This window comes from Cnephaeus nilssonii, assembly GCF_951640355.1.
Source record: "Cnephaeus nilssonii genome assembly, chromosome: 21".
NCBI classification, from domain to species: domain Eukaryota; kingdom Metazoa; phylum Chordata; class Mammalia; order Chiroptera; family Vespertilionidae; genus Cnephaeus; species Cnephaeus nilssonii.
In genome coordinates, this window is record NC_137092.1 from 5,337,142 (window position 1) to 5,365,037 (window position 27,896).

Here is a 27,896-nt window from a genome sequence, read left to right on the forward strand (position 1 = left end):
GAGGTATAGTTCAGTGAATTTTAAGCGTGTAGACTAGAATTGGACATAGGTCAATACTCCGTAATACTTACTAGAGTTCTTAGTGGCAGTTCCCTTTGTTCAAGGGTGTTGTATTACTGGATTGTTCTTTGGATTGGGTGATTACTCAGTTTCACATCAAAGGTGCTTATTGAGGTACTTTGTACTTGGATTACATAATTGGACTTAAAAGAATTTTTATAAGTTAACTCATTTAATTTTTTTTTAGAGCAGAGAAACAAGCTCAAAAGTGATTTGTTCAGTCAGTGCGAGGACTAACATGAGTGTTTCTGAAATCATATCGTATTAACATTTATTTGATCTCACCTTTTTTGGCCAACTGATGGGCACTCAAGCCACCTGGCAAAAGTGTTAAATGGAGCAAACAAGTATATTTGAAGAGCCAGCCCTTCATATGTGGGCTTAACTTGTACCTACCTAACTCCAGGAAAATCTCATTAAATGAAGAAATTTCTCTATGAAAATGCTATGCTTTTTTTTTTTAAGGGAAGATTGTCATCTTAAATTGAGATCAAGTTGACACGACACAGAAATTAGAAAACTCTTCTTGAGTAATGGAAAGCAGTAGATATATCTCACATGGAAAATATTTTTGGTATACCTAAATTAAAGGTGCTACTCCTTGGAATATAGTTCTACCTGAAATGTTAATTCAATGGTGTATTTTAAGTAAAATGTGAAAAGGACTTACTTCAAATGGAGGTGCAAGTTTATATCACAAGCTGCGTTTAATTTCCTGTGACATTAAAGTTAAGTTTGCTTTTGAGGAACATTTTGATAGGAGAACATGCCATAATACTAGATAATGTCAAATATATTCAGGATTAATTCTTCCAACACAAACTTGGAAAGTTTTTGGTAGAGTTTAATATAACTAGCAGCCTCCATCCAGTTTTCTCAACTGAAATGGTTTCAAACTTTATTTATTATACCTTTCATCTGTTTTCTAATGTTCAGTTTATAATTAAATTATATACATGGGTTAGTCTAATATCTTGAGATTTTCATAGAAAATGTCCATATAAATGCTCAATCTCTTAGTTAAATTTAGTACCTTAGTTCTTAACCTTTGAGTTACAGGTCCCTTTTTAGGAATCAAATGAAAGCTACAGATCATGTCTAGAAAAATAAAAGCGTTCACCATGGCTGGATAGCTCAGTTGGTCAGGGCGTTGTCCTGATAAGCCAAGGTTGGGGTTTGATCCCTGGTCAGGGCATATACAAGCAGCAACCAAAGAATGCATGAGATGAAGCAACAAATCCAAACTATATAAAACAAAAATTCACACAAAATTTCAAAAGGACTAAACTTGGGCTTTTATGCTGTTTACTGATTTTTTTTAAAAAAAATATTTTTTTTACAGAGAGGAAGGGAGAGGGTTAGAGTTAGAAACATCCATGAGAGGGAAACTGATCCGCTGCCTCCTGCACACCTCCTACTGGAGATGTGCCCGCAACCAAGGTACATGCCCCCGACCAGAATAGAACCTGGGACCCTTCAGTCCGCAGGCTGATGCTCTAGCCACTGAGCCAAACGGACCAGGGCTACTTACTGATTTTTACCAACAAGTTACTGGGAGAATCGTAAGACAAGTTTGTGGTGGGGGGGAAAGGGGAAGTTGAAATTAGAAAAAAAAAGATAATGGTATTCACTTATTTCCCTTCTGCAACACAGTTTCCTTTATGAATATAAGTAGTTTATTTGAACACTGAGATGAGGCCCAGACAATGGCAGTTTGTGGTTTTTTTTTAAACTGATTCCAATGTGTGACCTTGATTAAACTCATTGACCAGTTCTCTGGTTACATTGGCCAACTGATGAGCTTAAACTTGGTTCAGATCCTAATCTGATTCGGTCCTAACTGCTGAATTCCTCCTTGAATGACCCAATTACAGGACTTCTTCAGTGGAGCTGATTTTATGGGGAAGGAAACATTTCTCCCCAACAGTTTTGGTCTCTGAAATCCCTCCATTCCATTCTAAAAGCCACCAGCTGAAGAGGTATTTTTCATTTCAGGATCACTGGCTGTCAACATTTGTTACTGTAGGAACATGACAGCATGAATACAATCAACTGAAAAAATGCCAGCAGCATAGCTGACTTCAAACCCATTGTTCTGTTCCTCAACTTTCATAGTCGAGATTACATTTCTGTGACACAACCATGACCCGTAATGTAATGCACAGGTGAAGTGTTCAGGTTGGGTGGGTGTGTGGGGCCGGGGTGTCTTAGCCTATTGCAAACATGAGTTCTACCTGTTCAAGGTCAACCGCTGGCCTCGGCTCCCAAGTCCCCCTTCATTGCTCTACATAGTGGTAATGGAGTGAGCCTTTACTATTTCTGCCTGCTGGCACAGGATTACACTGGTCAGCAGAGGATGTAGAAGGAAACCACTTCCGGGTTCTGGTGGGGCTTTCTAATTTAAAGCGCATAGGACCCTTGGCCTGTCCGGTGGCGCCTCACTGGAGGCTGTTTCCCAGCAAGTCATCTGGTTTCCCCGCCAGCTTCCCAGCGAGTCTTTCTGGTGCTTCCCAGTAAGTTCAATGGCACCCCTGTGGGTGGCCTCCTAACTAGTTTTGTTGACACCCCTTCCTCTCCAGCCCCACACTCCAGTACCTCAGCAAAGCGTGGGTCACAGCCACACCCTCTCCAACAAAGTCTGAATGGGAGTCTCGCAAGGGAATCTCTTCCAAATTTGTTCCTCCTGGGATCCTCTGCCTAGAGGAGGTGGCTGCTCCTATAGCCACTATTCCTGTATTCGTAGGCATTCTCTTTACCCTTAGCTAATCCTCTGTTACTGGTTAGTAATTCTTTACATCCAAGTTTCCCCGTTCAAATTGCTGTTTTCTGTCTCCTGACTGGCCCCTGGCTGTTACAGTGGATTAAGATACCAGTCACAAGGGTGCCCCTCCTCAGGCTGGTTGATAACCCCTGCTGTAGTTTAGTATAAAGGGCTCAACCAGATAGGCTGAGAATGATGTAAGCAAATCAGACTGGCTCCTAGAATTTTGCCTGACAACTAAGTAAAAATGGTCCAGTCCTCAATAGAATGGGCAAGACTTGCACAGTTGACGTTTGAAGATGCCCTTTCTCTCTTCATTTTTTTTCTTTTCTTTTTATGATGGTCTGTGTTTCTCTTGGGAATCCGCAAGTCTAACTGGATTCTTTTACTGTAGTCGTCAGGGATTCCTGATCAGGGAAGGTCTTCCTGACATTTTCTTGAAACTTCACTCTTATCTATCTGTGCTTAGCACCGGTAAGGAAATGTCATCTACTGAACTGGACTTGGCGGAGAAGTGGAAAAACACATTGTAGATACAGTTGCTTTTCCTTGCTGGGATGGTCTGTCCAAGGACAGAGGTCCCATTTGGGTGTGGTGGGAGAACGGAGTGTGAATTAGGGCCACCATCAATCTCCTAATGTCCAATCTTCCTGTACAGTCAGCCTTACCCCATGTTCCTTCTACATCGCTAAACAACTCTTATTTCCCCTACAATGGCTACTTGAAATCTTTGCTAGTTTCTTAGCTCATTCTCACTTCACACACTGAGACAATCAGGTAAAAAGTCCCTCAACTTGCTGCCTTCTCTCTGCTATGATAGCTGGAGCTTTATCTCAGACCAAGAATAAGAAATGGCAGACGCCTGGCCAGCGTGGCTCAGTGGTTGAGCATCAACCTATGACCTGGGAGGTCATGGTTCAATTCCCGGTCAAGGGCACATGCCCGGTTTCGGGCTGGATCCCCAGTAGGGGTTGTGCAGGAGGCAGCCAGCCGATCAATGATTCTCTCATCATTGATGTTTCTCTCTCTCCCTCTCCCTTCCTCTCTGAAATAAAACAAATTAAAAAAAAAAAAAAAAGGCAGGCTAGGAAATTGGAAAGGAGCCTGGCTGGGTCTTGGAGGACTCCTGGGGAAAGAGTGGCCTCCACTATTTTATATCAGAAACTATCCTTTATCCACGAATTACCTTTGCACCTTTGCTGAAAATCAATTGTCCTTCTATGTGTGGGTCTATTTTTGGACTTTACTCTGCTTCATTGATTTATTTACCTTATCTTGATGCCAATTCTTATATTTAATCTTGTCTTAATTACTGTAGCTTTAGAAGTCCTAACGTCAGGGAAGGTCAGTCCAGCCCTCTTTACCCCATCTTGATTGGAAGCAGAGATCAGACCATTTAGTATTTACGTGATTTCATATAAGTCAGTTAATAATGCTTATTAGTCATGTATGTACTTGTCTATTGTTAGAATTAAATATTATAGTGCTTGGATTAAATGTTAATTATTATTAAGAGCTGAACTAGGGCCCTGTCCGGGGTGGCTCAGTTGGTTGAGCGTCGTCCTGTTCACGGAAACGTTCGCAGTTCGGTTCCCAGTCGAGGTACAAGCCCGGGTTGCAGACTCGATCCCCTGTAGGGGACACCCAGGAGGCAGCCCATCAATGTTCCGTTCTCACATTGATGTTCCTCTTCCCCCCTCTCTCTTCCTCTCTGTCTCAAAACAAAAATCAATAAAAAAAATATTTTTTTTTAAAAGAGCCTGAACTACGTACGGAAGAGGGCTCTGGAAATAACAGGTATTGGAACTGCAGGGTGGAACTGGGGATGGATGAACTGACTCCGCTCATCAAGGACCTCCCGCCGGCTCTCCCAGCTCAGCGACGTGCTCCCGCCCCTTCATCCTTATTTATTTATTTATTTATTTATTTATTTATTTATTTATTTATTTATTTGAGATATAAGTGACATGCAACACGTGTAAGTCTGAGGTGCGCACCGTGTTGGTTTGACACATGTACATATCACAATGTGATGACTACAGTAGCATCAGCTAAACACCTCCACATCACCGCATGGTCATTTCTGTGTGGAGGCTGGCTAAGATCTAGCCTCTTCCCTTTGAGGGTTATGAAGCGGTATCGTGGATGAACTCACTGGGCCATGCGTTGGATCTCAGGACTTACTCATCTGCCACTTGTGAGTTCGTATCCCTCAGCAATCCCTCCCTGTGCCCCAGCCCAGCCCCCTGCCCTGCCATCTTCCATAGTGAAGTTGGGCAGCAAATTGCCCTGGACGGCAGGCTGATCACTCCCTACAGAGACAAGAGCAACAACCCAGGTGAAAAGGGGTAAATAAAACCGGTCAGGAGCCCCACGTTGAAAACGATCATCCCGCTATCTCAATAATTCTCTGCGCAGCTTTGTAACATTTCTATGTAGAAGCAAATGTTTTTTGAAGAGAAAAGGAGAGCATTCTGCGTATTACCTTCAAACCCAGGTCACAGCAGCTTTTCGGCTGGCGTGGCGTGGCTTTCTTCAGCTCTCTCTTTTTCAGTCTTTGCAGTACCTGTCCCTGCCCGTCTCCAGGCCCCTGTCACAGGTCAGCACGCCCAAGGGGAGGAGCTACTTGCCAGGTTCTGTTCCAGCATCGGGGCCCTACATCCCAGGGGCCCACAGTGCCTCCTGGGGACCAAAGAGGACCCCATCACTCCGTCGTGTGCCCTGTGAGTGCCGTGTCCAACACCATGGACGGTGGGCCCAAGAAAGGTTTGGTTTTGATTGGATTCAGTCTTCTCTGCCTTAAAATGGTGAGCTGATCATTCTGAGCTACCTGCAACTATTTAGAGGGGGGAAAAAAAGAAGTTCATTACCTGTCTCTTTTAGGGCCCAGGGGGTGAGGAGGAAGAAATCGAAATACTCTTGAACCATACTAAGATTGTGTATGTTTGTGTGTTTGAAATGTGATGCCATTTTCTAGCGAAAGAAAACAAAATTATCATTGTATTTTAAGAACAAAGATTTCTGAAAAATCTGTCAGTAGCTACGGACTTAGTTCAATAGGCAGATTCAGGGAGAAAAAATGAAATAGTAACGTGACCCGTCTCCAGCCTCTAAATGCTATTTAGGATTGCTTTGTGGTAGGTTTGAGTGTGCGGAAGTGACTTGTGCAAATGAACACGGTGTCCGGAGCGAAAGATTGCTCACATCGTGTGTAAAATGTGATGAACTTATTACCCCTTTGATTGATGTTTTTACATTTCCCCAAATGGTGTTTTTCTTTATGGTTCTAATTTTCCCAACTTTCCTTTTCAGGTTGCTTCAGCAAAAACAGGTACAGTTTTCTAAAATGCAAGCTCCCCCTCCCCATGTTCGATTTGAATTTTCATTGTGCATTCTTGGCTACCCTGAAATATAAAGGCTCTCCCAGAAAAAAGTATTCAACATTTTCTGAACACTTACACAGTCTGTGAACGGAGCTGGTAAGGCAAATACATGGATCAAACTTAAAAAGTAAGTCCTCACCCTAGCTGGTTTGGCTCAGTGGATAGAGCGTTGGCCTTCGGACTGAAGGGTCCTGGGTTTGATTCCTGTCAAGGGCACATGCCCAGATTGTGGGCTCGATCCCCAGTAGGGGGTGTGCAGGAGGCAGCTAATCAATGATTCTCTCTCATCAGTGATGTTTCTATCTCTCTCTCCCTCTCCCTTCCTCTCTGAAATCAATAAAAAAATATATTTTTTTAAAAATAAGTCGTCAAAAAAAATACAAAAGAACAAACAAAGATAAGTCCTCTTAAGATGTTCTTATTGAGTACTAAGAGGTATAGAGTCATGTAGTAAAATATTACAAAACCATTATTTCAGTCAAAAATAACAAAATTTCAGTCATAAATAGTGAGGAGTCTAATTTATATAACTTCTTATTTGTCTTCTGATGAATTAGAGCAGAAAACTAGAAACGTTTTTTAATTAAAATCTTAAGATTCTCCACTTTAATGAAAAATACTTTACACTTCTAATATTGCATCCTTAAAATATAGACAATGGTAACGTGGAGCTGGAAAAAGGCTTTAAAAAAACCCCCACTATTTTATTACCTTTAAAAAAAAAATGATTGAATGCATGGATAATTTCCCTAAAGGCCTCTTCTAGCTTGTGCATTCTAGAAATCTAAGTCCCCAGAATGGAAATTTATATTCAGTGGGATTTAGATGATCTGGAGGGATCTTAAAATATCGATTATGTCACCAGTAAACTCTCACACCAATTCAACATAAGAATAATTTTAATTTATCTTATTATTTTAAAAAATACGTTTTTATTGACTTTTAGAGAACGAGGAAAGGAGAGAGATAGAAAGATAGAAACAAAGACGAGAGAGAACCATCGATCAGCTGCCAGACTACAACCCAGGCAGATGCCATGATCAGGAATTGATCCGGTGACCCCCTGGTTCATGGGTCAACACTCAACCATTGAGCCACACCGGCCGGGCAAGAACAATTTTAACATTATTTTACCTATACCCCAGTAAAGGAAGTATAAATGAGGCAGTTTCAAATTTGATATTAGACATATGGCTGAGCCATAAAATGCATGCATGTACAATAGGTTTTTAAAAATCATTTTATACTTTCTTCTTATTCACTCGTTCTTGAAAAACCTTCTGAAATGATCAGAAAGTTATGAGAAGGACTGTCTAGCCCAGTGGTCGGCAAACTCATTAGTCAACAGAGCCAAATATCAACAGCACAACGATTGAAATTTCTTTTGAGAGCCAAATGTTTTAAACTTAAACTTCTTCTAACGCCACTTCTTCAAAATAGACTCGCCCAGGCCGTGGTATTTTGTGGAAGAGCCACGCTCAAGGGGCCAAAGAGCCACATGTGGCTCGCGAGCCGCGGTTTGCCGACCACTGGTCTAGCCATATACAGAGTGACTGTGTTATCATCGCTTTGAGTAGACAAACCATAGCGCTGCTGCCTCTTGGAGATCCCAGGACACACTCACGGAGACCCCGGAACGAGGCGCTTTTTAGGTCCCTCATGGTGGCCGGCGTCCGTTGACTCGTCCTGGCTTTTGTTCAGATGGGTGTGTGTTCTCAACTGGGCAGGCGGTTTCCACTCGGATGTGTGTCTCCGCGGGCTCTGGCGTCAGCTGTTAGTGATCTGTGTCTGGGCGCCGGGGCCATGCGGGCTCCCTCAGACCCTGAGCTGGGAGAATAGAAGGCACAGCTGCTGAGCATCCAGGCTCTCGCTTCTGACTCACGGGAATGGCTGACAAACGTCTTCTCTCCCATCAACGCGCCCGTGGGCCAAACACAGAACCGACACAGAGGGAAGGGCTGCTGGTGTGTGGAACCATCCCACGCCGGCTGCCCTTCTCTTTCAGGGGACAGGACAGAGGTGTTGATCGTTTGTTGCTGTGCCTGTTCAGATCCTGCCCCACAACTAAGTGAAAAATGGGCACATCAGGCAGCCTGTCTCTCCAGCCTGCGCTGGCCCCAGACTCCCCAGAATCGCGCCTTCCCTGGCACCCCTCCATGGCACTGCCATGCGGACTGGCTTTTCCAAACCCAGAATTCGCTCACCCTGGTACACACACACACACACACGCACGCCCTTCCTACCTTTCCTTTCAAAGTCCCCTTACATACACTCTTTCCCTTCATCTTTATAGCCGTCATGAGATGTAGGCATTTAAATATGTAGGTATCTATGCTAATAAAAGGGTAATATGCTAATTAGACCAGACAGCCGGACGACCTTCCGGACATCATTCCGGATGACCTTCCGGACAAAGGCGCGGCTGCGAGGGCCAAGCCCCTTGCACGAATCTCACGCATTGGGCCTCTAGTTATTAATATTCCACATTCTCCAGGGAGAAAACGGAGACTCGAAGAGGTGAAATGACTCGTACATGTTCACAAGCAAAAGTAAAGGGCTCAGCCCTGGACGGTGCGCCCAGTGGTTAGAGCGTCGGCCCGAGCACCGAAGGGTCTCACATTCGAGTCCCTGTCAAGGGCATGTACCTGGGTTGTGGTTCGCTCCCTGCCCCTCATCAGGATGCGTGCAGGAGGCAAGCGGTCGATGTGTCTCTCTCACATCGATGTTTCTCTCTCTCTCCTATCCCCTCCCTTCCTCCCTTCCATTCTCTCTCTGAAAACCAATGGAGGAAATATCCTCATGTGAAGATTTAAAAAAAGAAAAGTAAAAAGCTCAAACCCAGCGTTCCCCAATCCAAACCTTTGCTGTTTCCCACCCGGCCCTGAGCTTCGCTGCTGAGACCCTCTTCCTGTGTGACTCCTGGGCAGCTGAGCCGCTGCCGGCTCAGCTCAGCAGGTTTCGTGGAGGCTTCGGCCCTGGACAGGCTGCAGGGAATTCGTCTCCGACCGACTCGTTGTTTATCTTCCTCTCCAGCCTCTCTCCGTGGAGGCGCTCTCAGGCCTCCTGTGTCTGAGTGGCTAATGTGGTGGCCATTTTCCCAGGAAGTTACTCCATCCCCAGGAACAAGGCTGGCTGACGTGGAAGATAAACTCTGGGGACAAAGGAGACAGAAGGGGCTGAGAGACACCACAAATGCAGAGGAAAGACAGCAGATTACACAGGACCGGGAACTCGGGGAGCGGGAAAGGGGTGCGGGTATGGGAGGGATGAAAGGGGGCGTCCCTCTTTGGAGTCTCAGAGGGCAGGTGGGGGAGGGTGAGCCGGTGGGAAGAGATCAACCAAAAACCTTGTGTGCATAGATGCATCACCCATGGGCACAGACAATAGGATGGTGAGGGCCTGGGCAGGGGGTGGGGTGGGCTAGAAGAGGTCAATGGGGAGAAAAAAGGGCACATATGTAATACTTTCAACAATGAAGATTTAAAAACCCTTGGCTGGTTTGGCTCAGTGGATAGAGCATCAGCCTGTGGACTGAAGGGTCCCAGGTTTGATTCCAGCCAAGGGCACATGCCTGGGTTGTGCACTTGATCCCCAGTAGGGGGCGTGCAGGAGGGAGCCGATCCATGATTCTCTCTCATCACTGATGTTTCTATCTCTCTCTCCTTCCTCTCTGAAATCAATAAATATATTTTAAAAAAAATAAAGAAAAGAAAAGAAAGAGGAAGTCCTTGCTGGGACTTTCTATGCTGCAGGCGGGGGGCGGGGGGGGGAGGTTTGAGGGGAACGGGGACATGGCGCTTCCTGCAGAGTCAGCTTCTGCTGGCAAATGGCTGGGATGGGCAGGCAACACCCCCTCTCCCCCCGCCCCCCGCCCCCCGCCCGGGCCTGAAGAACCATCATCATTTTCTGCCGATGGCAGAGGGGCCAGGCCTGGGTGACGTTCAAGGAATGCCTGGCCCGCGCACAGTGCGGACTTTGTTCACCCTGCGGCACGGCTGTTCCGGAGATGGGCTCTCTGGGCTGTTGGTGCGGAAAGAGAGGGTGTCTGTGCCACGCACACGGGGGCTTGGCAGGCGGGGGCGGCCGGGGGAGGGGGTGACACTGGCAAGTCACACACTTGGCCCGTGTCTACTCCTCCTCCTCCTCTTTGCCCTCTGGCTACGTTTTGCCTTTTCGTTTGGAGTTTGGCACGTAGTGATTTTTACCCAGCAAATATTTGCTCCACGTTACACGGAAAAGGCCAGGCGCCTGTTTCAAACCAGCTGTTTTTATTTGACCTTTTCTTCCACTGGGATCAACATCCGGGGCATTTTTTTGTGCCTGTGGGATTTTTGCAAAAGCAGCAAATCTGATGAGCATGCTGTGTCTCCCAGCCCGTGCTGGAAGCCTAGGAATGCCTTGTATGAGCGTGTGACATAAACAGTCATAGCTCCCTGGCTAACCATGGCCAGGCCTGAGGGAGGAGGGCAGCCCGAGGCAGGGTTTTGATAGAGAAAGGGCGAATCAAGTTGATTTTTATTTTATATAAAACAACCTGAAAATGGTCCCATTCGAATAATATGAAAGAAAATACGATGGCGTGGTTATACAACAAAACTCAATTCTCCCTGCTTCCTCTATTAGATTACATGCAGGAATGGAGACTCGGCCACGGCAGAGGTGGGGAGGGAAGTGGACTCTCGCTGGACTCGGTGGAGAGTAGTCATGGGCTGGGGGTGGAGATAGTGGCAAAGCAGGCTGGGAAATTACCAGGACGCCAAACTAGAGTAGAATCTTCTGGAATAAAGCCCCTCAAAGACCCTCTCCCTCCTCTCAGAGATCTTTCCCCACAATCATTCCCTACTCTTATTTCACTCTTAAAAATACAGAAAGTGCAAACCATCCCAGAGGCAAGTGGGAAAAACCTCTTTGAAATCTCATTCCTGATTGGAAGGTTGAGCTTTCTGGCTCTCTTCTGGAGAGTAGCTTTGCCTTTATTTTTCTCTGTTTCTTCTTTTTTTAAAAAAAATAATAAATATTTTTATTGCTTTCAGAGAGGAAGGGAGAGGAAGAGAGAGATGGAAACATCAATGATGAGAGAGAATCATTGATCGGCATGCCTCACACTGAGGATCGAGCCCACAACCCATGTGCCCTTGACCAGGAATCGAACCGTGACCTCCTGGTTCATAGGTTGACACTTAACCACTGAGCCACGAGGGCCAGGCTGTTTCTTCTCCTCCTTCTCCTTCTCCTTCTCCTTCTCCTTCTCCTTCTCCTTCTCCTTCTCCTTCTCCTTCTCCTTCTCCTTCTCCTTCTCCTTCTCCTTCTCCTTCTCCTTCTCCTTCTCCTTCTCCTTCTCCTTCTCCTTCTCCTTCTCCTTCTCCTCCTCCTCCTCCCCCTCCTCCTCCTCCTTCTTCTTCTTCTTCTTAAATCTGGGAAGTCAGGGCAGAGTCTGTGTCTGAAGGATGATGCAAAAATGGTGTAGTTTGCCAAGTAAAATGATGAAGGAAGTCATTCTTATAGGTGTCCTAGCTAACGGTCAACTTCAAAATCTCTTTCAGTTCCTGAAATACCCACCATTGACCAGGCATACTCAAAAATCAGCAACAGTATCACTGTGGAATGGGCTACAGTGCCAGGCGCCACCAGTTACCTCCTCGCGGCCAAAGATGGGGACACCGTCATTGAAACCACGGTGGCCAATTCCCCGGGCACTGTGACGGGCCTGAAGGCTGCCACCTTGTACCAAATCACTGTCAGATCCATCAGTGCTGCTGGGAGAAGCCAGGCATCACCTCCAAAGCAGGCAAAGACAGGTAGCTGGACGCCCCGCCTCCTTTGAGCCATCGCTCGTGTCCTGGATCAGTTACACTGACGCTACAATGGCGTGATGCGATGGCGTGATGCGATGGCGTGATGCGATGGCGTGATGCGATGGTGTGATGCGATGGTGTGATGCGATGGCGTGATGCGATGGCGTGATACGATGGTGTGATGTGATGGTGTGATGCGATGGCGTGATGCGATGGCGTGATGCGATGGTGTGATGCGATGGCGTGATGCGATGGCGTGATGCGATGGCGTGATGCGATGGCGTGATGCGATGGCGTGATGCGATGGCGTGATGCGATGGTGTGATGCGATGGCGTGATGCGATGGCGTGATGCAATTCTGTGTGGCGTGAGTGCCTATGATTCAGGGCCCAGAAGTAAAAGCCACAAAATGACGTCTTTTGGAAATGTGGTTATCTGCGGAGAAGGTGGCATTTAAACTCCAGATGCTTTGGAAAATAAGCATTCCTGGGCATCTTTAAAAGCATCCCTGCTTGTAAATCTCTGAAAAAGGGATTTCTATTTTTAACCTGTTATCCATCAAGATCAGGGAGAACAAAGGACACTTTGACTTACTCGGAATAAAAGCATTTGTGGAGTTTGTCATCAGCATAACTTAAAATAGATTTGAAAGTTGCACCTAGGCGTATTTCTGACAGGTTGTCGGGGTAGTAAAATAGAACGAATCATTCTATACCCCACGGACTTATGCGATGATTACAGGGATGTTTTATTTAATGTCTCACCATCCTCCAGCTTCAAGTAATGCCTAATATTAGAATTTCTCTGTTCCCCATTCCTGGGATGAACTATTTGTAATGAATACACATTTAAATAGCAATTCTTATGTTTTTATTTAAATGGCAATTCTTTTTTTTAACAGCAATTCTTCATGAAACTCTGCCTTGAATCTTTTTTGAAGAGCAAATCATTATTTCCTAACATGGCCTATCCACCTCAGACTACTTCCTCCTAAATCAGAATTCTCCTGGACCAAACCTTTGTAATGCAAACACACGTGTTTCTGCCTTTGCAGTGCTGGCCGCTCCGGTTCTGGAGGTGAGCTCTCCAAGTTCAGACTCCATTCTCGTGCAGTGGGGAGCCGTGTACATGGCCACCGGGTTCTCTGTGTCCCTCATGCGAGCCAATGGTCTGGGTAGAATATGGAAGGAGAATACCACAAACACCACCCTGACATTCACCAGTTTAGACGCCGGGACTCTCTACACCATCAAGGCCTACGCGTGGAATGCCAACGGGACCCCTGGGGATGACTCCACCTGCAACCAGAGAACAGGTGAGACTTCCCAGCTCGCCCCAAGCTCCTTGGTGGTTAACGGAGGGGCCGTGCCTGGGAGCCATCCAGCGCCGGGTTCAGTGATGAGCGGAGAGCAGCTGGCAGCAGCTATTCGAATGTATGATGAGTTTATTTATAGTTCCCTGCCTGGGCCCCCTGGGCAGTTTAAATGCTTGCTGCATGAACAAAGAAATGCTAATTTCAGAGCAGATGCAACTAGTTAAGATGACATCATGGGATGGGCCCTAATCCAGTATGACTCATGTCCTCATAAAAAGAGGGAAGTTTGGACCCAGACATGCACACGCAGGGAGAATGCCATATGAACCCCAGGGCCACCGCCTACAAGCCGAGGAGAAAGGCCTGGAACGCAGCCTTTTTCGCCGGAAGGAACACACCCTGCCAACACCTTGACTTCAGGCCTCTCGTGGCCAGGTCTGCGAGGCAATACATCTCTGTTGTTTAAGCCACTTTTAAAAAAATATACATTTTGCCCTAACCGGTTAGCTCAGTGGATAGAGCGTCGGCCTTCGGACTGGGGGGTTCCGGGTTTGATTCCGGTCAAGGGCATGTGCCGGTTGCAGGCACATCCCCAGTGTGGGGTGTGCAGGAGGCAGCTCATCAGTGTTTCTCTCTCATCGATGTTTCTAACTCTCTATCCCTTTCCCTTCCTTTCTGTAAAATATCAATAAAATATATTTAAATAAATAAATAATAAAAATATATATTTTTATTGATTTCAGAGAGGAAGGAGGGGGAGAGAGATAGAAACATCAATGATGAGAGAGAATCATTGGTCAGCTGCCTAATCCCCTACTGGGGATCGAGCCTGAAACCTGGACATATGCCCTGATTGGGAATTGAACCGTGACCTCCTGGTTCACAGATCGACGCTCAACCACTGAGCCACACCGGCTGGCTGTTTAAGCCACTTTGTTACAGCAGCCCCAGCAAAGTCAGGCTAAATCCGAAGTCTCTAAAACTTAAAACCCGGGGAAATGAACAAAGAGAAAGGCTTCGGGAAACCAGTCACCCTTGCACACGGCTCTCCCTGCCCCCCAGCCTGGGGTAGACGCTCCTCCTGCCACTCTCTGGCCCCCATCCTCCCATCTAAGCACCTGTTAGGCCAAATCTTACTCGGGTTCTTGCAGCTTCTGCCGAATCTTAACTGTTTCTCACAAATGCAGGTCCCCGGGCTCCTGCCGACATTCAAGTCTCCTTTGACAGCGGGGCTCTGACCGCGTCGGTTTCCTGGGCCCCCACGGAAGGAGCCTCCAACTACACGGCGCTGGCTCGGAGCGCCTCCTCCCAGCTGAGCTGCAGCACGGCCGCCCGAGGCTGCACCATCTCCGCCCTGCGCTGCGGGACCGAGTACCTGATTTCCGTGTCGGCCAGGAACGATGCCGGGTCCAGCAGGTCGGCGTCAGCGGTGACCCTGAAAACCAGTACGTAACGGCCCTGGCCGGTTGGCTCAGTAGTTAGAGCGTCGGCCCACAGACCAAAGGGTCTCGGGTTCGATTCCGGTCAAGGACATGTACCTGGGTTGCAGGCCCCATCCCGGTCCAGGTTGGGGCATGTGCAGGAGGCAACCAATCAATGTGACTTTTCCACATCAATGTCTCTCCCACCACCCCTCTCTCTTTTTCTCTCTCCTCTCTCCCTCTCTTCCATTCTCTCTAAAAAATCAATGGAAAAATATCCTTGGGTGAGGATTAATAAAACAAGACAAAAAAAACACCCTAAAAAACAAAAAAACGATGCGCAACCAAGAGCGAGGTCGCTGTGGGGCTGGTGAGCCAAGGTGACCGCCATGCGGACACAGGTGACGTGAACAGGAGAGTCTGGTCCAAAGGAAAGCCTGGAGTTGGACGTGCCGATGCGGCTGAGTAACGTGGAAGCGAAACCAGATACTGGGCATCGGGAGAAGCGCGTCTTTGAAGAGAGGAGGCCCGGCTCCCAGCCCAGATCGTCCCTCGCTTCGTTCCCGTCTCACCTGCCAGGCCGCACGGTTCCTACGACCAGTGAGTCGTGCTCAGCTCTGACCGTGCCGCACAGATGGCGGCCTCTTCCCGGCATCGCCTTGCACAGACCCAGGCTTGGGGGTGCCCTTTTTTAAGATAAAGAAGGGCTGTCCGTCGTTCTGAATAGGTGTCCAGCTATCTTCCCGTTTTCATTCTTATCGAAGACATGAGGCATACAGATGCGGAGGTTTGCTCCTCTATTGAGAAATAGCTATGGGTCTGGGGGATGGGAACTAACATCTGGTGAAGACCTACAGTGTCCCAGGCATTTTAAGTACATCCTCTTATTTAATTCTCCACGAGGTAGGTTCTGTTATCTCCTTTTTAGATAAGAAAATGGAAGCTCAGAGAAGTTAAGTAATTTTTCCAAGGGCTCAGTGATGTTCAGTTCCGGCACCATCTGGAATTCAAGCCCGAGTTTGCCTGATTTGATGAATCTAAGCCAAAGGAAATGTAGCTAACTGCAAGAATGTCCACTTTACCCCAAATTCAGAATTACGTCATTCTAAACGTTTCTGAGCAGGGAGAAGGAGAGCCGTCACCAAGCCGGCACACTCAATTTCAGAGGGGAAAATATAGCCACCTCTTCAGATCATAAATAAATAAAATAATAATGAAAGTGTGTTAAATAAAATCATGATTATGTTAAAGTCGCTGTTAACGAGTTGGTGACTTGGCTTCTCTTTGAACAACTCTAATTCAGTGTGGATGTCACATTGGAAATGATTAGGAGAAGCTAAGAGAGGGAGAGAGAGGAAATACACTTTCACTTTTCTTTTGGCCAAAATGACTAACGCCAAGGGGAAGGGGAGAGGACCCGCTGTGTGTCCTCTAGGCCTTTTAGAAAACACAGAGCTGTTCCTTTGGCCACATACATGCGAATCTACAGGAAAGGTGATATGGCAGACATATCAAGAGGATGGCACTGTTGAGAAAGGAACGCCCCACAAATGCCACCAGGAAACACTGGCAGAGTCTACAGTGTCAGCCGGCACCCAGCGGGCATTGTTGTAAACAAACAAGTTAAGGGCAAGATTCTTGCCAAGAGAATGAAGGTACGGATTGAGCATATTACACACGCGAAGAGTCAAGACAGCTTCCTGAAAGGTGTACAGGAAAATGATCAGAAAAAGAAGGAAGCCAGCCTCCTCCTTCCAGAGAAACACGGTGAGGACCAATGGAAAGGGGCCTGAGCTGCTGGAACCCTTCCCTGTGAATTCATGGCATGATGAGTGGAAAATAATCTACACTAATAAAAGAGTAAGATGCAAATTGACCGTACCTTTGTGAACACCACTAGCCAATCAGGAGTGAGCATGCAAATTAACCCAACAAAGATGGTGGGTTAATTTGCATACACAGGCACCAAGTGGCCAGGGGCGTGGCTGGACGCTTGCATCGCCGCCATGGCGACTACGCAGGCATTCTGCACCTCCCCAGCTGCTCTGGGCCTCTGGGCAGCGTGGGAAGGTGGGAAGGTGGCTCCGGGCCGGAGCGAAGGCAGTGCCGGGAGCCAGGGGAAGGAAGGCCCATTCTTGCACGAATCTTCATGCATCGGGCCTCTTGTAATAGTCATAAAAGACCTCTGTCCTGATAAAAATGTTTCTCTTAATTAAGTAGAAGTGTGGTGTCCCCTCCCCCCAAAATATTTAAATAAAATTTTGTGTCCTAAAAAAAAAAAGGAAAGAAAAGAAAAACGCTTTGCAAAGCCCAGCAGTTCTGAGTTAGTCCTCTAATGCACATGAGAACCAGCCAGTGTTTTCCTTCCTGGCTGCATGGTAACAGCATCCGGAGAGCTTTTATAAAGTCCAGAACCCAGGCCCCACTGAAGACCAGTGAAATCGAGTGGCTGGAAGTGGAGACTGGATATGAATAGTTCGTAAAAGCTCCCCAGTCAGTTCTAACATGCTCCAGGGTAAAGTGCCACAGACATAGCCCCCCACACTCATCAGCCCAGGAGGCACCACTGTAGTTTGTATACAACACTACATGATCATGGGAACGGCCTTGACTTATCAGAGAACCTGACTTATATAGAGAGCTATATTTAGAAAGTTCTACATGTTTCCTGAGGCTGAGAATTGTGTAGTATATTTTAGGAAGATTTCCATTAGAGATGACTAAAGTTTTAAAAGCTTAGCCCAGCCAATGTGGCTCAGTGGTTGAGCATTGACCCATGAACCAAGAAGTCACGGTTTGATTCCTGGTCAGGGCACATGCCCGGAGTTCCGGGCTCAATCCCCAGTAGAGGGCATGCAGGAGGAAGCTGATCAATGATTCTCTCTCATCATTGATGTTTCTATCTCTCTCTCCCTCTCCCATCCTCTCTCTCAAATCAATTAAAAGTATTTTTTTTAAAAAATGAAATGAAATTTTGAAAGCTTAGAGCTTGAAAGAATGAGCTGAAGCTTAGAGCTTGAAAGAATGAGTTGATTCATTCCTTCAGAAGACTTCATTCTGTGCTGATCCTGGCATTGTCTTAACACATATTGAACAATCCGTGACTGTTTCCAACACAGTCTTAGCATGGATGGGGTGAGATAAATGTTAGGGCGTGTGAGAATGTCTCATTGGCTTGCACATACTGTTCAATGTATTCCTTGTTCAACAGCCTCCGGTATCGGGGACAGTTGCAAAGAAGTAAAGTAAACTTCTCACCCCTGTTTATGGTTCACCATTTCCTAGTTGCTTGTGCGCCTGGAGGAGTGACGCTCCAAGAAGACCCCCCTGGCCACCTGTCTGTGTCTTGGTCCAATGTGGACCTGGGTGATTACTACGTGGCCTTTGTGAAGAGTGATGACGGCTTGGAAGTTCACTGCAACACATCCCTCACCCAGTGCGACTTCCCATCTGAATGTGGCTTCACTTACTTCATCAGCGTTTTTGCCTACAACAAGGCAGGGCAGAGCCCTTTGGGCGATGTGTTCAATTACACCACAGGTAAGTCGCCCTTGACGCTGCTTGTACAGGGGGATCCGAGTCCACTACACGTCGCAGTAAAATGGATCACCTGTTGCCTAGCCCCCCTGGGGGCTACGCTAGGGCCAAGAACGGAAAGTGAATCTCTCCTTTCACGTTCTTCCCAGGCTAGGAAGGTTTGGCTCCCTGGACCAAAGCTTGACCAGAATGCAAGGGTTTGGAGTGAAAAGAGGGGAAAGAATGTAGTTGTTCAACCCCGCTCTGAAAATTTGACCCCTCCACCAAGGTGTTCAGCTCTTGTGCTAGATGTCCAAGGAGATGCAATCCTTATGTCTCAGGAATTCCTTCCTCCCCCCGAAGCAGGAAACAGAGATGCAAAGATGCTACATAGCGTGGAGGGCTTTGCAGAGGGACACCTGGGTTCAGGTCCTAACTTGACCACCAACTTATCTGTAAAATGGGGACAATGATGTCTACCTTGCTAGTTCCTCTGTATCCCCCACTGCCAAATGGGACAAATAATACATAACGAGAAGATGAGTATGAAAAGGTCTTTGCACGTGACAAGGCACAATGCAAGCATGTTTATTAGCATCGTTATTCCTGTTACTATCATTAACCTCCTCCACTAGGCTTGCATCTTCTTCCGGGGCAGGGATTGTGTTTTATTTATCTCTTCATCCTCAATGCTTGTCAGAGTGTGGTTGGCTCGATATGGGAGATGCTCGATTTTTTGAAGAATGAGTGGAGTGAGCGACTTAAAACTAGTCAACTATCTTTGCAGATAAGAACACTACAATATCATTATGTAGAAAATGATCCTAGCTGGGTTGCAATACATTTTACCAGGGTGAGGGGAATCAAATCGTCGCTGCCTTGGAATTTGGAGAAAGAGGCCTCAAGAGTGCAGGAGTGTCTTCCAGAGGGAGTGACCTTGACCTGGATCTTTAAGGACGGGTGGCAGGTGGGAGGGGCATGAGCATTCCAGAGACCCTCCAAGCTGAGTCAGACATTGGTCAGAATTTGTCCATGAGTTAATGGAGGGTTTCTTCTAAAATCTGCTCATAGGATGCTGCTGCCTGCCCTCCTCCGCCCCCCAGCATTATCTGTTTCAGAGCCTGGAGAGACCCATAGGGTGGAGCAGTTGGACCGAGCCTGGTTTGTCAGACAGAAGAGGGGGATGGCATTCCAGCAGACGGCTCAGCGGTCTTTGGGGCACAGGGACATGAGAGCACGTGTGTGGTGGGGAGTCCAGGAGTCTGGAGGGGCAGCTGAACAGCAGACTGGGCACAGCTCATAATGCACTTGAATGCTACGCTTAGAGGATTCATCCTCCAGGTAGCGGGTCTTAGGCCACGCTCGGAGCTGGAAGGTCTAGGACAGTGGTCGGCAAACTGCGGCTCGCGAGCCACATGCGGCTCTTTGGCCCCTTGAGTGTGGCTCTTCCACAAAATACCACGGCCTGGGCGCGTCTATTTTGAAGAAGTGGCGTTAGAAGACGTTTAAGTTTAAAAAATTTGGCTCTCAAAAGACATCTCAATCGTTGTCCTGTTGATGCTTGGCTCTGTGGACGAATGAGTTTGCCGGCCACTGGGCTAGGAGGGTCTTGCAATACTTGAGGGCAGCGACAGAGTCGTGCACGGGGAGGTCAGGGTCTGCTCCTGCACTGACCTGCACCCCCTCTCTCTGTCTGCGCCCAGCTCCCTGTTGTCCTAGCGACATTAACCCCGTGTTGGTGTCCAGCGACAGAGTGGAGATGGTCTGGTCTCCCGTCCGGGGTGCCGAACTTTATGAAACCAGGGCTGCCGACGGGTTCAACGTGGTGGAGTGCAACGACACGGCCCCCGCGTGTACCCTGTCTGCTCTGGAGTGCGACACCAAGTACAACGTCACGGTGTATTCCTTCAGCGAAGCCCGCGGCAGCAACACCTCCTGTGCGTCCCGATTCATCACCACCGGTGCGATCCGCTAGCTTCCGCTCGCTGACCCCGCCCGCCCCGGCGGTGTGGCCCAGGGTGGGCCTCCAGCAAGAGCCACGGAGAGGCTGACTCCCACGGCCGCTCCTGTGGGACCACTGGGGCTCGTCTCACCAAGGGGAGGCCGAGAGAGGGTGGAAGAGGGGAGCTGGGGAAAAAGAAAACGAAAGAGGACACCCTGGGGATGGTGGGCGGTTTTGCCTGTCAGCCATTCACTTCCCCTCCCTTTGGGGCTCCTGCCTGTATTCCCACCATGAGGGTTCAGGCCGCACATGTTTGTCTCAATTACATTTCTAAAAATAGGTTTTTATTGATTATAGAGAGGAAGTGAGAGGGAGAGAGAGAGATAGAAACATCATCGATCAGCTGCCTCCTGCACGCCCCCTGCTGGGGATCAAGCCCACAACTTGGGCATGACAGGAATCGAACCCTGACCTCCTGGTCCAAGGGTCAACGCTCAACCACTGGGCCGCACCAGCCAAGCTCAATTCCTTTTGCTTTTGGAGTCCAAAACGTAGCATTTTCCGGTTAGTCGGATGCTCTAGGAACCCCAAGCCATCTGTCAATGGCGCCAAGGTTTGCCCACAAAGACTGTGAATTTGGGCTGCCCGTCGGGGATGGCTGAGAGGGACACCGATCTCATTGGGGGGGAGGAGGTCGGTTTGAGAGCAAAGGGCACACGGGATATTGCTGACTCTCCCTGTCTCAGTGAATAACCTGAACTCTCTCAGCCCCTTGCAGCCCCGAAATACAAAGCCTCTCGAAGGACGCCCTCTCCGTGACCCACGTGCACTGGACATCCAGGAACCGGGGCGCCACCTACACGGTGACGGCGCGGGGGGACGAGGGGCTGTACCGGTGCAGCAGCTCCGGCCAGGCCTGCGCCCTGGGCGGCCTGCCCTGCGGCTCCGTGTTCTCCGTCACCGCGGTGGCCGAGACGCAGGCGGGACGGAGCCTGCCCAGCTACAGTGTCCCGCTGGAGACAGGTACGCGGCAGCCCCCAGCTGGCACCCGGCATCGGTGGGGTCCCGAGGGACTGTCTTAAGACATGAACTATTTTACCTGATCGGCCCTACGTGTGACAGAGACACAGGAAACGCAGAGGACTTTCCAGGAGCCCCAGTCTTGCCCTGGCAGGGTAGCTCAGTTGGTTGGGGCGTCGACCCAATATGCCAAGGTTGTGGGTTCAATCCCCCGTCAAGGCCCAGACAGGAATCAGTCAGTGAATGCATAGATAGGTGGATCAACAAGCTGATATGTCTCTCTCTCCCTTTCTCTCTCTCTCTCTCTCTCTCTCTCTCTCTCTCTCTCTCTTTCTCTATCTCTCTGTCTTTCTTCCTTTCTCTCTCTCTCTAATCAATTAAAAAAGCCCCAGTCTTATAAAGCTTTCACCATTTGAACACAGGCTCTATAAAAACATCGGAGACTCTAATACATTCATACATTGACATCAAAGCGGAATACATTTACTCTGCAAGAACACTTATTTGAAGTCCTATTCCCCCATGTCACAATCTACCAAGACAACTAACAAGTGACCAGATGAGCTGGGTTATTATTTACCTCTTTGGCTCAGCCCTCTTGAGTCTTTGCGTTTCCTAACATGTAAAGGTGGGCAATGGCTTCCTTGAGTGGTCGTGAATATTAATTAATCCTGCAAAGCTCTCCACATAGTACCTGCTGCATAGTAAGAGCTGGATGAGAGAAAGTGGTTATTGCTTCTTAGTATTGTGTGTGAGCAAAATTTAGCAAGCTACTTAAAGCCTTTGGACATTATTTTCTCTTATATACAACTGCCGTCGGCACTTTGGACTATAAAAAGTTGGAACATAAAAAGCTGTGGAATAGAGACAATGCCAAGTACACCGGGAAGTTTCTAGAGATTTCTATATTCTATATAATGGGTCCCTACGAAAATTGAGACTTGGCTGTGGTATTCTTAGGTTGTTAGGAATATTTCAAGCTTTTATATCCGTTATATCCTATGAAATGCATGATAAATGAAAAATGCATTTAATTACAAATGCTCTGAAATGTTATATTGGGAGGAGGGGTGCAGGCAGCTGCTGCTTTGAAATTTGCAACTGGAATTGTTAATGCTGGGGGCAACGAAGCATTTTCTTATTCTGAAAAAAAATGGGGGGAACCTCGTATTACCCACAGCCAGTTAATGCATCGTGTTCTTGGGTGAAGCACCCACTATATACACTGAGTGGCCAGATTATTATGATCTCTGAGCGCATAATAATCTGGCCACTCTGTGTGTGTGTGTGTGTGTGTGTGTGTGTGTATTTATATTAGAGGTAGAGGCCCGGTGCATGAATATATAAGCCCCAGTCTTATAAAGCTTTCATGATTTGAACACAGGCTCTGTAGAAACATCGGAGACTCTAATACACTCATGCATTGACATCAAAGGGGAATACGTAGACTCTACAAGAACATTTATTTGAAGTCCTATTCCCCCTAATATATATATATATATTAGAGGCCCAGTGCATAAATTCATGCATGGGTGGGGTCCAGCCAGCCTGGCCAGGGGGAGGGGACATGGGCGGTTGGCCGGCCTGCCTGCTGGTGGAACTCCTGGTCGAGGGGACAATTTGCATATTAGCCTTTTATTATATAGGATTTACACTGAGTGGCCAGATTATTATTCGTTCAGAGATCATCATCATCTGGCCACTCAGTGTATATATTCAGTTGATGTTAACTGATGCCTCAGAGGACATGAGAGTTTGCTTGACAAAAGGACGTTTTAATGAAATGGAAGGTTTGAGGAATGTAGGCTATTGGATGAAACACAGGCTGAATACCATTCTTGGTCGTTTTCCACAAATCACCCTCCGTTATGTTTTCTTTTTTGTCATGTCAGTGCCCTGCTGTCCAGCCGGCCTGACGGTGACTCAGGTCACCCAGTCAGTGGTCAACGTGAGCTGGACTGTTGGGACCGGGGCCCTCACCTACGTGACCGTCCTGGCGTCCCGCACTGGACAGTCTCAGTGTCACACCCATCAAAACCACTGCCTCCTGGGATGCGTCACGTGTGGCGTCAATTACACAGTGGCCTTAAAAGCAATTAGCGCCACTGGGCTGACGGCAGACTGCGCCTACCAACGCTATGCCTCTAGTAAGTGGATCCTCAACCCAGCTCTACGGCATCCATAAGGGCCTGGACTATCCATCTGGAGTCCAGGCGTAAGCCTTCCTTCTCACATAGAAAGACACCGTTTCTCCTGGGAAAGAGCTCCATGACCAGTTAGTCGTGTCTGCCGTAGGGCCGGGGACAGGAGAGTTGAGATATAATTTTGCCAGCCCAGGGGTCGGAGAACAAGTCTGCAGAGAGGAGTCTAACGCCACGGCTTCGTATAAGCTGTGCCGCCTTCCCTTCCCTGGTTCTGCTTCCACATTGGGAAGAGGAATGGGAATAATCAGAACGAGAAAGCCTATATAACGTGCTACAAATACGTAAGGTGGTTTACACCGTCTTCTGGCCCATTGCTTTTCCTTAGATTTGCTGCCTAAGTTCTCACCCTGATATCTACTTCTGGGAATATGGCCCTTTGCTTAGCTTCACACTCATCTGCCCCCCCAAATTTTTTTTTTTGAAGAATAAATCCAGCCCAGCCGGCGTGGCTCAGTGGTTGAGCATCGACCTATGAACCAAGAAGTCACCGTTTGATTCCCCGTCAGGGCATATGCCTGGGTTGTGGACTCGATCCCCAGTGGGGGGCATGCAGGAGGCAACTGATCAATGATTCTCTCACATCATTGATGTTTCTATCTCTCTCTCTCCCTCTCCCTTCCTCTCTGAAATCAATAAAAATATTTTTTTTAAAAAAAGAAGAAGAAATCAAATGAGCCTGATTATCTATAACTGAATTTTTCTTTCTTTCTTTTTTAATATATTTTTTATTGATTTTTTACAGAGAGGAAGGGAGAGGGATAAAGAGTTAGAAACATTGATGAGAGAGAAACATCGATCAGCTGCCTCCTGCACACCCCCTACTGGGGATGTGCCCGCAACCAAGGTACATGCCCTTGACCGGAATCCAACCTGGAACTTTTCAGTCCGCAGGCCGATGCTCTATCCACTGAGCCAAACTGGTTAGGGCTATAACTGAATTTTTCTTCTTATTACACAACAACATCTCTATTTTAGTTACCGAGGAATCCGCCATTCGGTGCCCTGCTTGACACCCGCTGTGTGATCCGCTCCGGGTGTTTGGAAAGAGGGAACAAGTGCCTCGCTGGCTAGCCCGGGGGAAGTGTGACCTGCAGAGCTGGTCACGGAGCTGCTCACTGGCCTGTGGTGTGAGCGACTGCTCCCCTGGCCTCGCTCAGCTCAGCACAATAGGTCTTTTCCGTTAGAGCTGAAGGCAGCCAATGATGTTTAAATCCAATCCCACGGAAAGCATCTGAAACTAGGGCAGAAGGAAGGCTCTTGACAAGGGGTCTGTGCCTTTGACTTAGAACTCTGGACTCACCTACACCTCGTATCGGCCAGGGGTGACTTTTGGACTCCCCATGGTGCTCTCTTAAAGATCCATGCCCCTGGTGATGGACAAAAGGAAAGAAAATCCACACATGTGGATGTCTCCTCTTGTCTGTTTTTCTCTCTTCTTTTTTTTTTTTTTTAATATATTTTATTGATTTTTTTACAGAGAGGAAGGGAGAGGGATAGAGAGAAACATCGATCAGCTGCCTCCTGCACACCCACTACTGGGGATGTGCCCGCAACCAAGGTACATGCCCTTCACCGGAACCGAACCTGGGACCCTTGAGTCCGCAGGCCGACGCTCTATCCACTGAGCCAAACCGGCCAGGGCTCTCTCTTCTTTCTTACAGTCTTGTGCATTTACTTAACTGTTTTTACACATGGCTCTCTAACCACGTGGCCCACCGTGGGAAAAACTCGGTACCTCTTCAAATCTTGCTCTCTTCACATCCCCCTTAGCCTAAGCGGCTTGTACGGTTTCCCCGTAGCAATAAAGGCCACGTGTGTGCGCTGGGGGAACGAGCGGGGTGTGTGTGTGTCTCTTGTCCCCCTTCAGGTGCCTGCTGCCCGCTGGGGGTGAAACTGTACAGGCTGGGCCCTAATGGCATCCGGGTCGGCTGGCGAGCCGCCAGGGGCTCCACCAACTACAGCTCTGACCTCCACGGCTCCAAAGGCGTTTTCACCTGCTCCCCCAGCGCCGGCCTCAGCTTCTGCGACGTCACGGAGATACCCTGCGGGGACGTGTATACCGTGATGGTCTCGCCGGTGGCGGAGACCGGCCTGAAGCTCACCTTCTGTCCCAAAAAAATATATTCAGGTAGAGCAAGTTAGGTAGGACTCGACTTAAAACGAACCCTCAGCACGATCTGTGAAGGAAGACGCTGGGCCACTCATCCTTGGGAGAGAAGGTCAAAGAGGGTATGATGCCCCGGCCGGCGTGGCTCAGTTGGCTGAGCATCGACCCCGTGAACCAGGAGGTCATGGTTCGATTCCCCGGCCAGGGCACCTACCCGGGTTGCGGGCTCCATCCCCAGTGTGGGGCGTGCAGGAGGCAGCCGATGGATGTTTTTTTCTCTCTCTCTCTCCTTCTTCCTTCCTCTCTCTGTAAAATACATTTAAAAAGATAATTAACAAGAGGGTATGCCATTTCCACATCCTGCAGGGAGACGCTGGCACCTGGGGACCCCTGGCTTCCTGGGAATTGTGATGCTTCGTTGTTATTTGATTGGGAGACGCTCCGTCTCCCCTCCTCCTCTCTCCTTCAGGAAAAGGACCGGATGTCCGCTGCTTAAATAGTAAAGGCGATTTTTAAACGAGTTTCTGCTTTCAGATTTGGGGACAGATTTTTTTAAAACACAGTCTTAGAGATAACGATAGACACCCCGGAGCGTTGGAGATTGAGACACTTTAACTTTTAGTTGTACAGGTTCAGTCTTGTGACTGAGGAAGAGTTGGGGGACCAGAAAAAAACACACACGAATTCCTAAGTCCTAAGCTGGGCTTGGCAGTATGTGATCACAAATCAGAACAGTGAGCAAGTGCCATCTCACAGTTCCCTGCCCCGTGTTCCAGCCCCTCCCTCCCGCTACCGTGCCCAGGCATACTCATACACTTTTCATAAACTTCTAAAAAAAAAAAGAAAGAAAAAAGAAAAGAGACGAAGAAGCCTTCGAACACAGGAAGAGGAGTCAATCTTGGCTCAGCGATCTTCGCTGAGAAGCAGAATCTGAAATGTCCAATTCTGTGGAGGTGACAGAGGCTCGGGAGGGCTCCGGGGATGGAGCCCGGCCAGGCCCTCTGCGGGGGCGTCCTCCCTGTCCTTGGCTGTCATGCTCCGATTCCCTATTTTTTCATTATCTTGTCCACAGGACGTGCTGGCCCAAAGCAGGGCCCTCTGGGAAGTGACAGGATTAGGTTGCTGGGGTGGGGATGTGCTCTTAGGAGAAAGAGCTTCCAGCTCATCACAGGATTTCATTATAGCTGCATAAAGTTTTACAATCTATCAAGTGTTTTACTTTATTTTTTATTTTTTTGTTAATCCTCACCGGAGGATATTTTTCCATTAATTTTTGAGAGAGTGGAAGGGTAAGGGAGAGACAGACAGAGAGAACCAGGGATGTAAGAAGACACATCGATGGCTGCCTCCTGTACGTGCCCCGACTGGGGCTGGGATGGAGCCTGCACCTGAGGTACGTGCCCTTGACCAGAATTGAAACCAGGACCCTTCAGTCCTCTGGCTGACGCTCTATCCACTGAACCAAACTGGCTAGGGCTCTACCAAGTGTTTTAAAATGTGTCAAGTATTTTCACATTCAATATCTCAAGGCTGTTTCCCTGGTAAAAACCATGCATTTGGGGGACATTTTTTGGTGTTGTTTTTAGAGTTTTTTGTGTTGTTTTTTTTCCTTCTTCTTCAGTGTCAATGATGCGTTACTCTGATAATTAGGACAATATTGTAAATGATAATAATGACTAATAGCTATTGACTATGTGCTGCAACTATTATAGGGTTTACATGTATTAATTGATTTTTATAATAACCCTATGAAGTTGGCATTCTTCTTCTTACCCCTTATAGGTAAACTGAGGCACCGAGCAGTTAAGTGACTTGCCCAAGGTCAGACTGCTAGTAGTTATCTCCTTCTCCCATCACCCAGATTGGTTCTCATTCGTTCTTTTTAAAATATATATATATTTTTTATTGATTTCAGAGCAGAAGGGAGAGGGAGAGAGAGATAGAAACATCAATGATGAGAATCATTGATCAGTTGCCTCCTGCACGCCCCCTACTGGGGATCCAGCCTGCAACCCGGGCATGGGGCTAGACCAGGGATCGAACCGTGACTTCCTGGTTCATAGGTCGATGTTCCACCACTGAGCCACGCCGGCTGGGCGCTCATTCATTCTTTGGTTTACTTTCCCTTTATTCTTTCTTAAGTTGTATCACCTTAAACATATCAATAAGTATATGTGAAATGCTGTGTTTTTATTTATTGCAGTCACCTGCTCTGGAAGTACACTTGGAATGGGTAAGTTATTTTTCTCATGGATGAAGTAGAAGGGGACTTTCTCGTTGCCTTTTAGGGCGACAATGAAGTCAGGATCAAAGTTGACTCTTCAATTAATCAGGGAGACAAATGCTAGGGTGTCTGCTTCCGGTTTGCATGG

At 47.8% G+C, this 27,896-nt stretch overlaps 1 protein-coding gene across 1 annotated transcript in view; it reads left to right on the forward strand.

Annotated features, from left to right (window-relative positions):
- Positions 1 to 5,565: 5,565 nt before the first annotated feature.
- The window catches only part of FNDC7 (fibronectin type III domain containing 7), a gene marked incomplete at both ends in the record, with an annotated part of 23,372 nt that continues 1,041 nt past the window's right edge, over positions 5,566 to 27,896 (forward strand). Inside the window, 11 exons of the mRNA XM_079762022.1 lie at positions 5,566 to 5,628; positions 6,134 to 6,152; positions 11,748 to 12,002; positions 13,054 to 13,314; positions 14,502 to 14,759; positions 18,021 to 18,275; positions 19,955 to 20,212; positions 20,962 to 21,216; positions 23,106 to 23,360; positions 25,285 to 25,545; positions 27,728 to 27,757. Of these exons, the coding sequence (XP_079618148.1) occupies positions 5,566 to 5,628; positions 6,134 to 6,152; positions 11,748 to 12,002; positions 13,054 to 13,314; positions 14,502 to 14,759; positions 18,021 to 18,275; positions 19,955 to 20,212; positions 20,962 to 21,216; positions 23,106 to 23,360; positions 25,285 to 25,545; positions 27,728 to 27,757 (2,170 nt within the window). The remainder of the gene's footprint in view (positions 5,629 to 6,133; positions 6,153 to 11,747; positions 12,003 to 13,053; positions 13,315 to 14,501; positions 14,760 to 18,020; positions 18,276 to 19,954; positions 20,213 to 20,961; positions 21,217 to 23,105; positions 23,361 to 25,284; positions 25,546 to 27,727; positions 27,758 to 27,896) is intronic.